Source organism: Erinaceus europaeus, chromosome X (genome assembly GCF_950295315.1).
Source record: "Erinaceus europaeus chromosome X, mEriEur2.1, whole genome shotgun sequence".
NCBI classification, from domain to species: Eukaryota; Metazoa; Chordata; class Mammalia; order Eulipotyphla; family Erinaceidae; genus Erinaceus; species Erinaceus europaeus.
In genome coordinates, this window is record NC_080185.1 from 69,465,551 (window position 1) to 69,482,394 (window position 16,844).

The window sequence follows — 16,844 nt, forward strand, 5'->3', positions numbered from 1 at the left end:
AACTTCAGAGATTTCTGTCCTTCTGGTTGCTTTAGGGTTCCTTTATTCTTCCTCTATGTCCTTGAGGTGTGCAGAAAGGTCGTTCATTTGAGCTTCTTCTTGGTGTTCAATATGTTATTGTATGGCTATAAGTTTCCCTCTCAGTATTGCTTTAGCTGTGTCCCAAATATTTTGATAGGTTGTGTCTTCATTTTCATTTGTTTCCAGGAACATCTGAATTTCCTGCTTGAGTGAGTTTCTGACCCAGTGGTTCTTAAGGAGCATGTTGTTTAGTTTCCAAATTCTGTGTCTTTTAATAATTTTCTGTTTGTTGTTAAATGTTAGTTTTACTCCACTGTGGTCTGAGAAGATACTTGGGATGATTTCAATGCTCTTGAATTTATTGATGCTGTCTTTGTGGCCTAACATGTGGTCTATCCTTGAGTATGTGTTATGTGGATTTGAAAAGAAGATGTATTCCAGTTTTTGGGGGGTGAAGGACTCTGAAAATGTCCAACAGGTCTAGTCTGTCAATCTCTTCATTCAATTCTCTTGTATCTTTATTGGTTCTCTGCTTTGTTGATCTGTCTAAGTGTGAGAGTGGGGTATTGAAGTATCCCACTATTATTGTATTACTATTGATGTATTTTTGCAATTCTTTCAGTAGTTGCTTGATTTATTTAGATGGTCCCTCATTGGGTGCATAGGTGTTAATAATTGTTAACTATTCTTGGCTGATTGATCCTCTAATCATTATGTAATGTCCTTGCCTATCTTTTATTACTTTATTTAATTTTTTAAAAATAATTTATTTCTTTATTGGGGAATTAATGCTTTACATTCAACAGTAAATACAATAGTTTGTACATGCATAACATTCCCCAGATTCCCATTTAACAATACAACCCCGACTATGTCATTTATCATCTTTCATGGACCTGTATTCTCCCCACCCACCCGCCTACCCCAGAGTCTTTTACTTTGGTGTAATACTCCAATCCATTTCAGGTTCGACTTGTGTTTTCTTTTCTAATCTTGTTTTTCAACTTCGGACTGAGAGTGCAATCATCCCATATTCATCCTTCTTTTTCTGACTTATTTCACTCAACATGATTTTTCAAGGTCCATCCAAGATCGGCTGAAAACGGTCAAGTCACCATTTTTTACAGCTGAGTAGTATTCCATTGTGTTTATATACCACAACTTGCTCAGCCACTCATCTGTTGTGGGACACCTGGGTTGCTTCCATGTTTTGGCTATTACACATTGTGCTTCCAAGAACATATGTGTACACAGATCTTTTTGGATGGATGTGTTGGGTTCCTTAGGATATATCCCCAGGAGGGGAATTGCAGGGTCATAGGGTAGGTCCATTTCTAGCCTTTTGAGAGTTCTCCAGACTGTTCTCCACAGAGGTTGGACCAATTGACATTCCCACCAGCAGTGCAGGAGGGTTCCTTTGACCCCACACCCTCTCCAGCATTTGCTGCTGTTGCCTTTTCTGGTGTATGACATTCTCCCAGGAGTGAAGTGATATCTCATTGTTGACTTGATTTGCATTTCTCTGACAATCAGAGACTTGGAGCATTTTTTCATGTGTTTCTCGGCCTTTTGGATCTCTTCTGTGGTGAATATTCTGTCCAAGTCCTCCCCCCATTTTTGGATGGGGTTATTTGTTGTCTTGTTGTTGAGTCTGGCAAGCTCTTTATATATGTTGGCTATAAACTCTTATCTGATGTATGGCATGTAAAGATCTTCTCCCATTCTGTGAGGGGTCTCTTGGTTTGGGTAGTGGTTTCTTTTGCTGTGAAGAAGCTTTTTAATTTGATGTAGTCCCATAGGTTTATACTTGCCTTAGTCTTCCTTGTAATTAGATTTATTTCATTGAAAATGTCTTTAAAATTTATGTGGAAAAAAGTCCTGCCAATATTTTCCTCTAAGTATCTGATAGTTTCTGGTCTAACATCCAAGTCCTTGATCCACTTGGAATTTACTTTTGTATTTGGTGAAATACAGTGATTCACTTTCATTCTTCTGCATGTTTCAACCCATTGTTTCCAACACCATTTGTTGAAGAGACTCTGCTTTCCCCATGTAATAGTCTGGGCACCTTTGTCAAAGATTAGATGTCCATACGTGTGGGGCCTCATTTCTGGCCTCTCAATTCTATTCCACTGGTCAGTGTGTCTGTTCATGTTCCAGTACCAAGCAGTTTTGATGACAATGGCCCTATAATACAGTTTGAGATCTGGGAGTGTGATGCCTCCGGTTCTGTTCTTTTTTCTCAAGATTGTTTTGGCAATTCTAAGTCTTTTCTGGTTCCAGATAAACATTTGTAGCATTTTTTCTATTCTCCTAAAAAATGTGCTTGGGATCTTGATGGGGATAGCATTATATTTGTAGATGGCTCTGGGTAATATATTCATTTTGATGATGTTAATTCTTCCAACCCATGAACATGGAATATCTTTCTACTTCTTTGTGTCTTTTTCAATTTCTTTGAATAGTGACTCATAATTTTCAGTATACAAGTCTTTCACTTCTTTGGTTAGGTTTATTCCTAGATATTTTATTGTTTTGTTGCTATAGAAAAAGGAATTGATTTATGGATTTCAATTTCTTCTAACTTAGTGTTTGCATAGAGGAATGCCACTGACTTTTGAATGTTAATTTTACAGCCTACTATAATACATTACTGTATTGCCTGATGATTTCCAAAAGCTTCTTGCTGGATTCCTTAGGTTTTTCCATGTATACTATCATGTCATCTGCAAATAAGAAGAGTTTGACTTCTTCTCTTCCAATCTGTATGCCTTTAATTCCTTGCTCCTGCCTGATTGCTATGGCAAGAACTTCCAACACTATGTTGAATAGTAATGGTGATAGTGGGCAGCCCTGTCTAGTACCTGATCTGAGGGGAAATGCTTCCAGTTTTTCACCATTGAGTATGATGTTGGCTGTAGGTTTGCTATACATAGACTCCACTATCTTTAGGAATTTTCCATCTATTCCCATTTTTTGTAGTGTTTTGATCATAAAGGGATGTTGTATTTTGTCAAAGGCTTTCTCTGCATCTATTGATATGACCGTGTGGTTTTTGGTCTTGCTTTTGTTGATTTGGTGGATCACATTGATTGATTTATGTATATTAAACCAACCTTGCATGCCTGGGATAAACCCCACTTGGTCATGATGAACAATCTTTTTGATATACTGCTGTATCCGGTTGGCTAGAATTTTGTTCAATATTTTCGCATCTATGTTCATCAGAGATATTGGTCTGAAGTTTTCTTTTTTGGTTGTGCCCCTGTCTGCTTTTGGTATCAGTCTGATGTTGGCTTCATAGAAGCTGGCAGGGAGTATTCCAGTGTCTTCAATCTTCTGGAAGACTTTTAAAAGTAGAGGTATTAGTTCTTCTTTGAAGGTTTTGTAGAATTCATTTGTAAAACCATCTGGTCCAGGACTTTTATTTTTGGGAAGATTTTTGATAACTGTTTCAATTTCATTAGCTGTGATGGGCCTGTTCATGTTATCCACTTCCTCTTTACTTAGTTTTGGAAGTTGGTAGGTATCTAGGAAATCATTCATTTCTTCCAGGGTCTCTAGCTTCGTGGCATATATTTGTTCATAGAAGCCTCGCATGATATGTTGAATTTCTGCAGTGTCTGTTGTGATATCTCCTCTTTCATTTACTATCTGATTTATTTGGGTCTTCTCCCTTTTTTGTTTTGTGAGTCTGGCTAAAGGTTTGTCTATTTTGTTTACTCTTTCGAAGAACCAACATTTACTTTCATTGATCTTTTGTATGGTTTTCCTATTCTCAATGTTATTTATTTCTGCCCTAACTTTAGTGATTTCTGTCCTTCTGGTTGCTTTAGGATTCCTTTGTTGTTCTTCTTCTAGGTCTTTAAGATGTGCAATCAGGCTGTTTAGTTGTGCCTTTTCTTGTTTCCTAATGTGTGCTTGTATAGCTATGAACTTCCCTCTTAGGACTGCTTTAGCTGTGTCCCAAATATTTTGATAGCTTGTGTCTTCATTTTCATTGAGGTCTCGAAACATTTTGATTTCTTCCTTGATTTCCTCTTTGACCCAGAAGTTTTTAAGAAGTGTACTGTTGAGCTTCCACATTTTGGGACTGTTACTAATCTTTTGTTGATTGTTAAGTGTTAGTTTAATTCCACTGTGGTCTGAGAAGATGCTTGGGATGATTTTAGTGCTCTTGAATTGGCTGATGCTGTCTTTGTGGCCTAACATATGGTCTATCCTTGAGAATGATCCATGTGGTTTTGAGTAAAATGTGTATTCCAGTTTCTTGGGATGAATGACTCTGAAAATGCCCAATAGTTCTAGTTTATCTATCTCTTCATTTAGCTCCCTTATGTCTTTACTGATTTTCTTCCTGGATGATCTGTCAAGTTGAGATAGTGGGGTGTTGAAGTCCCCTACTATGATTGTGTTACTGTTAATATATTGCTGTAGCTCTTTCAGTAGAAGTTTGATGTATTTAGATGGCTTCTCATTGGGTGCATAGATATTAATAATTGTTAAGTCCTCTTGATTGACTGATCCTCTGAGCATTAAGTAGTGTCCATTCCTATCTTTTTTAATCTTATCTATTTTAAAGTCTATCATGTCAGATATGAGAATAGCTGTTCCTGCCCTTTTTTGTGGGCCATTGGCTTGTATGATAGTTTTCCATCCTTTCACTTTAAGTCTGTGTTTGTCTTGTTGAGTTAGGTGAGTTTCCTGTAGACAACGTATTGTTGGGTGGTGTTTTCTGATCCATCTTCCTACTCTGTGTCTTTCAATAGGTGAATTCAGGCCATTGACATTTATTGATATCAAAGATTGAAGATATTTTAACGCCATTCTTGTAGAGTTTTAGAGTGTTTTGATATATGTCCTATTTGTGGTGGTCTGGTTGTTTATAGTAGACCTTTCAGAACTTCTTTCAGGGCAGGCTTGGTGATGGTTGCTTCCTTCAGCTGTTGCTTGTCTGAGAAGGTTTTGATGCTTCCATCTAGTCTGAATGACAGTCTAGCTGGATATAGTATTCTTGGCTGAAAGCCTTTCTCATTGAGCACTCGATAGATATCTTCCCATTCTCTTCTGGCCTGTAGTGTTTGTATGGAGAAGTCTGCTGCTAATCTTATAGGTTTTCCTTTGTAGGTGACTCTGTTTTTCTCTTGCAGCCTTGAGGATCCTTTCTTTATCCTTATTCCTTTCCATTCTAAGTATGACATGTGATGGTGTCTTTAGGTCTGGGTTAATTCTGTTTGGGACCCTCTGTGCTTCTTGAATCTTTATGTCTTTGGTGTTGTCTAGACTAGAGAAATTTTCAGCTATTATGGCCTCAAGAATGTTTTCTTCCTGTCCTTCTCTTTCTTCCTCAGGTAAGCCAATAATGTGTATATTGTTTCTTTTGAAGTCATCCCATAGGACTCTGTTGTTGTTTTCAGCATCTCTTAATCTCTTTTTGAGATCTCTTACTTCTTTTTTAGTTGTCTCTAATTCATCCTCAATCTTGCTAATTCTGTTTTCAGCCTCATAGATTCTATTCTCTCTGCCCTCTACTGCTTTCTGGAGTTCATCTATTTTGTTGCCCTGCTCTGATACTGTTTTAGCTTGTTCAGCTAGTTGCCTTCTTAGCTCAGCGATTTCAGCTTTCAGCTCTCTAATAACCATGAGAAAATTAGAATTTTCTTCCATATTCTCATTTGTTGTTCCTGCATTTCTGATTACAATTTTTTCAAATTATTTACTCACTCCTGTTATTATTTCCTTAGCTAATGTTTGGATGTTGAAATCTTTGTTTTGTGCTTCACCCTCTGGAGGACTTTTAGCTGGACTCTTGTCCTGGTTCGAGTCTCCAATATTTTTTCTTGTTGTTTTAACCATTTTATATATTATGTTATGAGTTCCCTTTATCAGTACTTTTCAAATTTTTGATTACTATTGCCTGGATTGACTTGTTTCTAAGTAATTTAATTAAAGGATTTACTGTGGTGGAAGTTAACAGTTTTTTTCAATCCCTGAGTTGGAGCTCAGTGGTGTAAAAGCCTCTTTTTTTTTCTTCCCTGTAGGTTATGGGAGCCTGAGGGCTTTTAAACTATCAATAGGCTTCTTAGCTTAATCACTGACTCCTGACCAAGAGATAAAGCAGTGTGTGGCAGAGATAATCCAGTGGTTATGCAAAGAGACTTTCACAGCCCCTCAGCTATGCCACCGAGGTATAGGTCTTCTCCTGAGTTTCCCGGTTAGATCTCTGTCCCCTGGTGTCCCTCCCTGTTGCTGCTCCAGATTCTGAGGGTAGTAGCAATGGAGACTCAGAGTTGCACTTGGTGAGTCTCTGGGGAGTCCTTTCCTCCCTTCAGCTGTCCCCTTGTTGTGGAGCAGACTGGAGGTGGTGTCTCCACTGCTAAACTGTTGAACTGTTAGCAGTCACTTAATCTCTCCTTAGGCCCCTCTCTCCTCTCTGTCACCAGCCACGCGTGTTTGTACTCACGGGTGATTTACTGGGTTCCTGTGGTCATTCTAGTCCTGTCTTGTTTTGGTCCGGGTGGTCTCCTTTGGTATTCCTAGTTGATCTGGGAGAGAAGAGGAGAGGAGAAGAGACTACTTTATTTAATTTAAAATCTATGGCTGTTCCTGCCCTTTTTTGTGGTCCATTAGCCTGTATGATAGTTTTCCATCCTTTCACTTTAAGTCTGTGTTTATCTTGTTGTGACAGATGGGATTCTTGCAAGCAGCTTATGGTTGGGTTATGTTTTCTGATCCATACCCCCACCCTGTGCCTTTTGATGGGTGAGTTTAAGCCATTGATGTTTATTGATATTATGGATTTAATGTATTGTAGTGCCATTGTTAAAAAAAATTGTTTGCTCTGATATATTGCAAGTATTATAGTGTTGTTCTTGTTTATAAGAGGTCTTTTAGAACCTCTTTCAGGGCCGGCTTGGTGATGGTTGCCTCCTTTAACTGTTGTTTGTGTAAGAAGGTTTTGATCCCTCCATCTAGTTTGAATGAAAGTCTAGCAGGATATATTATCCTTGGTTGAAACCTTTTTTCATTAAGGGCTCAATAGATATCTTGCCATTCCCTTCTGGCTTTTAGAGTTTGAATGTAGAAGTCTGCAGATAATCTTATGGGTTTTCCCTTGTATGTGACTTTTTGTTTCTCTCTTGCAGCCTTTAGGATCCTTTCTTTATCCTTACTTCTTCTCATTGTGACTATGATGTGTCTTGGTGTCTTCAGGTCTGGGTTGATTCTGTTTGGAACTCTCTGGGCCTCTTGAATCTTGATGTCCTTTCTGTTATTCAGATCTGGGAAGTTTTCTTCTATTATTTCCTCTAGAATATTTGCTTCCCCTTCCTCTCTTTCTTCCTCTGGCAGGCCAATTACGCGAATGTTACTTCTTTTGAGATCATCCCATATGTCTCTGTTGTTGTTTTCAGTGTCTCTCAATTTCTTTTTAAGCTCTTTCACCTCTTTCTTCGTTTTCTCTATCTCATGCTCTGTCTGACTAATTCTGTTTTCTGCTGCTGTTAGTCTGCTTTCCCTTGCCTCAGCTTCTTTCTTCATTACAGCTATTTCAGCTTTCAGTTCTCTAATTGCCTCAAGATAATCAGTATTTTCCTTGGGGGTCTCAACTGTTGTTTCCCTAATACTGCCATTCCTTTCCTCCAATGTTGTTTTCATTTCTGTGATTAATAAGTTTATTATTGCTTGCATACTTTTCTTATCTATGGTTACTGCTGACTGATTTGTAGTTTCTTCTGGGCTCTTGTCTTCATTCATTGGAGTAGCAGTTTTATTTGTTTTTGATCTACCCATTTTTTTATTTATGTGTTTCTTTTTTTATGCTCTGTTGTTCCTCAGTTGTTGTGTCTTGAGTACAAGTAACACTGTACTAAATACCTTTATGACAATTGCACTCACCAACCTCAGGAATTACAGTAGCAACTGAAGCAAATATTGAAGCAGTTTAATCGTTACCAGTTAGCCAAACAATTTCTACAGTCCGTGAATAAATATTAACCAAATCCCCCCAGTGAAGAAGAAAGAGAAAAGAAAGAAAGGATAGCAAGAATAGACAGTTATGCAAATCTACTATCCACTGTATATTCTAGGAGTAACAAGAGGGGAAAGGGAACTAGAGCAGAGATACACACATAGAGAGTCCACTCTGAGTCAGATTTCTTCCCCAAAATAATTCACAAATTCAGAAAGGCAAAGAAGAAGGAAGAAGTGTATGACAAGATAAAAAAGGGGGGGGCAAGAGAGAGAAAAAGGAAAAGATAAGAAAAAGAGCTGTAATTAAAGAGCAGTGAAAGGAAATTCCCAAATGTGTATCAGTGAATTCCAAAAAGCACACTGTTTGGTGTTGTGGAGGCTGGGGGCTGTGACTTTGGAAGCTGTAGGATTAAGGAAGAAAGGATGACAATAATTAGAAAAAGAAAAAAAATAAAGAAAGAGAGAGAGTTAAAAAAGAAAAAGATAAGAAAAAGAACAGTCATAAAAGGGCAGTGAAAGGAAAGGTTTTTTATGTATTTATTTTTAATTATTTAATTAGCTATGCAGCGTGAGGTGGGGGGGTTGGCTACTTAGAAAGAAAAAAGGCCAGAGGTTTCAGAAGGGTATAGCCTTAGAATTAATGGTACTCCCTGGTGGGACAGGAATTTGCTAAAGAAAAGGAGCTCCTATCAGGGGATTCTGCTAGGATTGGTCCCCAGGGACTGGTTATGGGGGGGGGGGGTGGAAGGAGGTATGCTTAGAAATTAAAAGGAAGAAAAAAAATTTTCCCCTTTTTTCCTACTCTAATTCTTAACCCAAATTAAGTTATAGTCACCTCCTTGGTTTCACCGCTAGGACCCCTTATTGACTGACCTACTAAAGGCAGAAAATCCTACCGTTTCCAGGAGATGTGGTCAGAGCTCAGCCACTAGCAGCTTCTCAGTCCGCCATCTTCCGGGAACCCCCGTCTATATTTTAAATATTAGTGACACTATTCTATAGTTGTCCTTCATCTTCTTACTTGCCTCACTGAACATAATCTTCTCCAATTCCACCCACTATATCCCAAAGGACAAAATATCATTCTTTTTTATTGTTGTATAATTGTCTGTTGAGTATATGTCTGATAACTCTTTTTATCCGGTCATCTGTGGAAGAGCATTTTGGTTCTTTCCTGATTTTTGCTATTGTGAATAAAGCTACTATAAACATGGGGGCACATATATCCCTTCAAATCAGTGTTACTTCATCTTTTGGGTATATGCCTAGTAGTGGAATTACTGCGTCATATGACATTTCCGTTTGTATTTGTTTCTTCATGCTGCTATCCATACTGGTTGTACTAGTTTATATTCCCACAAGAAATGCAGTGGAGCTCATATCTCCTCACAAATTTTCTCTCCAAAACTTATCTTCTTTTGTTTTATTGATGGAGTTCCATTCTCATAGGTGTGAGATGGATTCTCAATCTTGTTTTAATTTGTATTTCTCTGATGATGAGTGAATGAGAATATACTTTTCTTTTTTTAATTTTATTTATAAAAAGGAAACACTGACAAAATCCATAGGATAAGAGGGATATAACTCCACAAAATACCCACTACTAGAACTCTGAATCCCATCCCCTCCCCTGATAGCCTTCCTATCTTTTTTTAACTTTTTATTTATAAAAAGGAAACAGTGAAAAAACCATAGAATAAGAGGGGTACAAATTTGCACAGTTCCCACCACCAGAACCCTGTATCCCATCCCCTCCCCTGATAGCTTTCTTTAACCCTCTAGGAGGATGGACCCAAGGTAATTGTGGGATGCAGAAGATTAAATGTCTGGCTTTTGTAATTTCTTCCCCACTGAACATGGACATTGATAGGTTGATCCATACTCCCAGCCTGTGTCTCTCCATAGTGGGCAAGGGTTCTGGGGAAACAGAGCTCCAGGACACATAGGTGGGGTTGTCTGTCCAGGGAAGTCTGGTTGGCATCATGCTAGCATCTGGAACCTGGTGGTTGACAAGAGAGTTAACATATAAAGCCAAACAAATTGTTGACCACTAATGGACCTAAGGGCTGGAATAGTGCAGATGAAGAGTTGGGGGATCATCCATTTTGTAGATAGTTAGTAGGCATATTTTAGTTATATTCCAAAGGGCTTGTGGCTATACTAGTTTTTTTTCCTTTTTCTTTTTGCCTCTGAGCCTGAAATCTGATATACCAGTGAATCTAAGTTATTGTCTGGGGAGGTGATATCATATCTGGAAAAAAGAACAGAAAACTGGATCATGGAAGAGAGTAGCTTCCCTAATATGGGAAAAGGGTATAAATTTTGTTGACTGTAAACCCATCAATTTGATGTGATGTGGCCCGTAATTAGCTTAGAGGCCTGTGTGACCTCTGCATCCCTCTTGATCTGAGTTCACATTCTGTGGTCATGAGTAGGAATGTTCCAAGCTGCCCCAATGTCAGGACCCATCTTCCTCAGGTGTAGCATAGAGTATGTTGTCCATCCTCCCTCAGGAGGATAGAACATTCTCTATCATTATTGATCCAAGTTGAGGACAAGGTCCTATGGGGACCCACAAAGGGGTCTATTTTGTTGTTTATGATAGAAATGACTGGCAACAATGGAGACAAAGATTTATTTGAGTTCTAGGCTCATCAAGTGTGTTTGGGAATCTCAGGACTCCCAAATTAGGGCCCCAGCTGATGGGGTGGCCTGATAGTGACTAAAGAGCCATAGTTAAAGTATACCAGTCTCTTGCCCTTATTCAGCTTTTGCAGTCCTTGCTTTGATGAGGTTAGGTTTGTAGTGAGTGAGAGAACTGGAATAGGAAGTATGTGAGGGGGACATCTAAGTCTAAGTAGACACTATTTCATTATGAACTTGATACTGATGCACTGCAGTATATTGTTTATTTTACTTTCAGGTATATATTTTACACTAATTTATGGATACATGTGAACATATGCTCTATCTTACAGGACCTGGTCTGTATCCAGGTTTTGAGACTTTGTTAGGAGGTGAACCTCCTGGAATGGAATTAGATAATACTATGAAAGGAAAGGTCTCACCTGAGTGATGAGAGTGAAGGGTTGGCATTCCATGCCTGACGTCTCTGGACACAGTCTGAAGTGAAGCATGCTATGGTGGTACTCATTGCCTTGATTAGGTTGGGATAGGCAAATACAATATCATTTGGTATGAATGCGGGAAAATGAGCCCCACCCCAGAGGTTCCAGGACTGGGGAAAATATAGGCTTTAAAGAGGATGCGGGAGGTTCCTGCTATCTTAGGTTTTAAGAAGACCATAGATGGTTATTGATATAATCACATTGTTTGGCAATTGGGTTAACTCTGAAAAATCCTTTTGTTAGAATTTGCTGTATCATACACAACATAAACATATTTTATGTCCTTTGACATTATTTGTATGTAGCTATGCCACCGGTTGCTTCTATTCTCCCTGGACTAGGCTTTTTTTTAAAGGTATAGTGAATAGACAATCTTTTTTTTTTTTTTTAAAGAAAGGAGACATTAACAAAACCATACAATAAGAGGGGTACAATTCCACATAAAATGGACTAAGCTTTAAAGAGAGTCAACATATCAAAGACTCAACCTACTTATTAAAAAGAGTCAGTCTGTGCTTTAAAAAGTCTGAGACATTAAATCATTTTTCCCCTCTCATATTACTTAAATAGTGATTTATATGACTACAAATTAAAGGGAGTGTACATAAACACCATTCCCACCACCAGAAGACTGTGTCCCATCCCATCTTTCCCCTGTCCGCCCCATGAAGCTGAACATCCACCCTTATCCTAAACCCAGGGTTTTTACTATGGTGACCTACTACAAATTTAGTCAGATCCTGCTTTGAGTTTCCTTTTCTGTTATTCTTTCTCAGCTTCTGTTTATGAGTGGGACCATCTCATACTCTTCTTTATCTTTCTGACTTAGCTCACTTAACATAATTCCTTCTAGCTTCATCCAAGATGGGTCAGAGAAGATGGGTTCATTGTTCTCAATAGGTGCGAGCTTTCCTATCTTTATCCCTCTGGGAGTATAGACCCAGGGCCTTTATGGGGTGCAGAAGGTGGAAGGTCTGGATTCTGTAATTGCTTTCCTGCTGAACATATGCATTGACAGGTCGATCCATACTCCCAGCCTGTCTCTCTATTTCCTTAGTGGGGTGGGGCTCTGGGGAAGCAGGGCTCCAGGACACACTGGTGGGATCATCTGTCCATGGATGTCCAGTTGGTATCATGTTAGCATCTGGAACCTGGTGGCCGAAAAAAGAGTTAACATATAAAGCTAAACAAATTGTTGACTAATCATGAACCTAAATAACTTGGATCCATCTGCATATCAGATTTCAGGCTCAGGCAAAACAAACAACAACAAAAAAACCACTAGTATTGCTACAGGCCCTTTGAAATGTAACTAAAATATGCTTACTAGCTATCTACAAAATGTAGATAACACTTCATATGCACTACTCCAACACTTCATATGCACTACTCCAGCTTTTAGATCCATGATTGTTCAACAATTTTTTTGCTTTGTATGTTAACTCTCTTTTCAGCCACCAGGTTCCGAATTCTAGCAGGATGTGACCAGACTTCCCTGGACAGACAACCCCTCCAGTGTGCCTTGGAGCTCCGCTTCCCCAGAGCCCCACCCTACTAAGGAAAGAGAGAGACAGGCTGGGAGTATGAATTGACCTGTCAATGATCCCAACCACTGGGTGTTGAATTCAGTCCTGTACCTCCTCTCAACCTGTCCACACACACCAGTACCCATATGAGGTCTCAATGTCTGCAGATGTCCAAACTGCAATTTAATGAGATTTGTGAATTTGACATCTGTCAATATTTGTTGCTTTGGTGGGGAGAGTCTTTGCTGTTCAGTAAGCCCATATCCATGCCTCCTAGAAGTCTATTGTTTGTTTATTTTTGAGGCAGAAAAAGAGTGAGAGAGACCACAACTTTTTCCAGTATGGTCAGGCTGGGCTTGAACTTGAGCTGCATGCATGACAAATATTTTTATAGTATGTAGCAAATTATAATATGCACAAGTTCTTAAACATGTGTTATAAATAGCCACCAAAGAACATTTCAGTGGAAACGAATAGGCGTGAAATAGTTTCTACAGATGTGTGTGTGTGTGTGTGTGTGTGTGTGTGTGTCTTTAGATCTGATAACCCATTAACTAGTTAAATTTTATCACTAAAATGTTTTTTTTTCACCAAAATACCCTATGGACATCTAGTTAAACTATCCTTTACACAGTCTTGAATATCAAAACCTTTGCTGCCTTAGGATCAAGTTTTTCTTGCCTTAGTCAAATTATTTTAATATGTTTTAGAGTAGCAGACAAAATCTGGCACATTTTGTTGATTTTTAAATTGCTTAAGCACATTGACTGCTAATGACTTTGGCTAGTCTCTTTTATATTACTCCTTTAAGGAAAACGTTTTTCAAAACAAAACAATTTCATCCACACAAGTAAAGATGCATATGATAATAAAAAAGAGCCAGGTGGTGGTACATAAGTTGAAGATACACATTATAATGTGCAAGGACCTGGGTTCAAGCCGTTTTGCTTCACATGCAAGGAAGGGCCTTTACTGGCTGTGAAGCAGTACTACGGGTGTTTCTCCTTTGCTTTCTCACTGTCTTTGTCTCTCTCTGTGTCACCTTCCCTTTAAATTTCCTAGTTTTAGAAAATAAATAAATACATAAGTAAAAGTGCATATTATATTTATTTTCAGTTTCTAGTCTGATTCTTATTAACATTTCCCAGGTTTATTTTAGATCTTGGACATGTAATTGTATGACATCTTCCAGGCCATTAAGTAATCTGTCATCAGTTTAATTAATTATACGGGGATTCCATGGATCTTAAATTGCTTGTTGTTCTCATTGTAATTTCAAACATATGTTGTACATAGAGTGTTAAGCTTGATTACAGTTAGAAAGTAAGGTTATAATTATAAATAAAAATTATACACTTCAAGGACAAGTAGAATTTCAGGAAAAGGGGGTCGGGCGGTGGCACAGCGGGTTAAGCGCAGGTAGCGCAAAGCGCAGGGACCGGCGTAAGGATCCCGGTTCGAGCCCCCGGCTCCCCACCTGCAGGGGAGTTGCTTCACAGGCAGTGAAGCAGGTCTGCAGGTGTCTGTCTTTCTCTCCTCCTCTCTGTCTTCCCCTCCTGTCTCCATTTCTCTCTGTCCTATCCAACAACGACAACAACAATAATAACTACAATAAAACAACAAGGGCAACAAAAGGGAATAAATAAAATAAATTAAAAAAAAAATTTCAGGAAAAATGGTTTAATACAACTTCCTTCATGGACAATAAATGCTGATTTATTTTTACTTTACATGATCTGATAACTTTTCCATAGAAAGAATCCTGTCAAAGATAGGTAAGTATCTCACAACATAGGTTTTCTGATTTTCCAGATGCATGACCCATGTGAGAGCAGTGCGATTCTTGGGAGCAACACAGTACTGGGGGGGCTTCAGAACTGTGTTGTCTCTTTCTCTTTCCTTGTCTCTATTTTTCATCTCTATCTGAATGAAAATTCACCTTGGAAATAACAAAATGGTATCTTTCGAAACTCTGGTTGAAAGAATAGAAAGGAGAGAGAAAGAATCATTGCTGTGAATCTCATATAAATTAAGACAATCTCAAGCATATCTAACTCAGAAAAATTTGAATATAGTTTGTCTTAAGAACAGAAAAAAACTTTCCTGTTCTATTCCATCCCCAGCCAAAAAACTTGTTTTGGCTAGGTTTAGCAAAATTAGTAGGAATGGTCCAGAATATTTTGTTTGAAAAAATGAACAACATGTTTTCTTACAACTCTTAGAACCTCACTAGAATGTCATTCTACTTTCCTCCAGAAACTATTAGATAAACTGTTAAGATCTATTGGATTCTGGGCATTTGCTAATTGTAAAATTCTCTTTAAAGGTACCTTTCAAAATACAGCCTTTACTTTTTTCATAGGAATCACTGTCTCCGTTCTTAAGAGGAGGTCATTACTTCCCAGGAAACAATGTTATTTATGAAAAAACAGTAAGAAAAATAGAGAAGCTAAATATGGATCAGGTGAGTAAAATTTATTTTAAGGTATATATTATATTGTATATTTTTGAATTATGGATATTAAATAGTGAAGTACCAGGCAAGATAACTATCAGATGTTATAAATATTTCTTATTTTAATTATATATTATATTGCTTTCGTCCCTTTATTTCATTCTTAACACTTTCATATCTCTTTCTTTCTCTGCATTATCATTTTTTCTATAACAAAAGAAATTTAATTGTATCAGGATGCTTACATAGTAGGCTGTAGAGTCTGAACACATTATAGATACATCCAACTTTTAAAAATCTATTTAAAAAGTATTTATTTATGTATTCTGTGTGGTAGATACCAGAGCACTGCTCTGACATATACAATGGTAAGGATCAAGGATTGTATCAGACTGTGGGCAATCTTATGCTCTAACACTGAGACACTTCTCCAGCCATAGTCATTTTCTTTTAAAGTGATCTGCAAAAATTAGTTTACACTGTGTGAGGACCCAGGGTTAAGCTTCAACAACCACATGGATCAATATGAAAAACTGAGGCTTCAAGAGTGGTGAAACAATGCTGTGGTATCTTTTATTCTATGTCTGTAAATAATTCCACTAGAAATGGTGGAATCATGCTGGCATGAAGCACCAATGAAGTCCTTCTGAAAAAAAATAATAAAACCAAAAATTCTGGTAAACTTAGCTGAAAGACCAAGTAAGTAGTTCAAAACTGTATTAGCAAAATTCCATGTCATCTAGAGCCCCAAGTTTTCCTAGCAGCCATTTAATTGTAATCAATAGTTTTCTCATTGATCAGTTGAGTGTCTATAAACATGTCTAACCCATACAAAGCTTCATGCTGTCTTTTAGCCATTCTTGAATAAGGACACAGTATTGGTTTTCTATGATTTTATAAAACAAAATTCCCCCATAAGAAAATGAGAGAGATCTAAATAATTTGGAGACTAAACAACACAGTTCTGTGTAACACCTCAGTGAAATAGAAAATCAAAAGAGAAATTAATAATAAACTGGAGGCCAGATGGTGGCTATCCTTGTAGAGTGTATGCATTACCATGCATCAGCACTGGACCACCACATTAGAGCATCCAGAAACGGGAGAAGATTCACAAGCAGAAGAACAGCCCATTACTTTATTTTATTCTCTTGATTTATTTTCTCTCTATTATTCTGTCTCTAACCCTTTATTTTATCTATTTATTTATTATTGGATAGATACAGACAGAAATTGAGAAAGAGAAGTAGAGAGAAAGAGAGATACCCACAGCACTGCTTCAACACTCATGAAGCTTTCCCCCTGCAGGTGGAGACCAGGGGCTCTAACCCTGGTCCTTGTGAATTATATTATGTGCACTTAAACTGGTACACCACCGCCTGGCTCTTCTGTCTCTAATCCTTTAAAGGAAAGAAAAAAAAAGACCATTGAGAGTGGTGAAGTTGTATAGGCACTGAACCTTAGTGATACCTTTGGTGGCAAAAAATAAAAAATAAATAATCTGGAGAACAATAACAATGAGGGAACATATTTTAAGATCCTATGGGCTATTATTACAAATTGTTCTGCTATGAAAATAGGTGTATATAGATCAATCTGAATTTTTAAAAAGTTTATATTATGTTAATTTATTAGATAGAGGCAGCCAGACTCCAGAGGGAAGGGGTGATAGAAAGGGAGAGAGACAGAGAAACAAACACCTTCAACACTGTTTCACCACTCACAAAGCTTTCCCCCTGCGGG

At 38.0% G+C, this 16,844-nt stretch overlaps 1 protein-coding gene across 2 annotated transcripts in view; it reads left to right on the forward strand.

The window, feature by feature from the left end:
* The window catches only part of POF1B (POF1B actin binding protein), a 123,363-nt gene that overhangs the window by 30,232 nt on the left and 76,287 nt on the right, over window positions 1-16,844 (forward strand). For both annotated transcript variants that reach the window (XM_060182891.1, XM_060182890.1), the window contains one exon: window positions 15,009-15,110. In XM_060182891.1, the coding sequence (XP_060038874.1) occupies window positions 15,009-15,110 (102 nt within the window). The remainder of the gene's footprint in view (window positions 1-15,008; window positions 15,111-16,844) is intronic.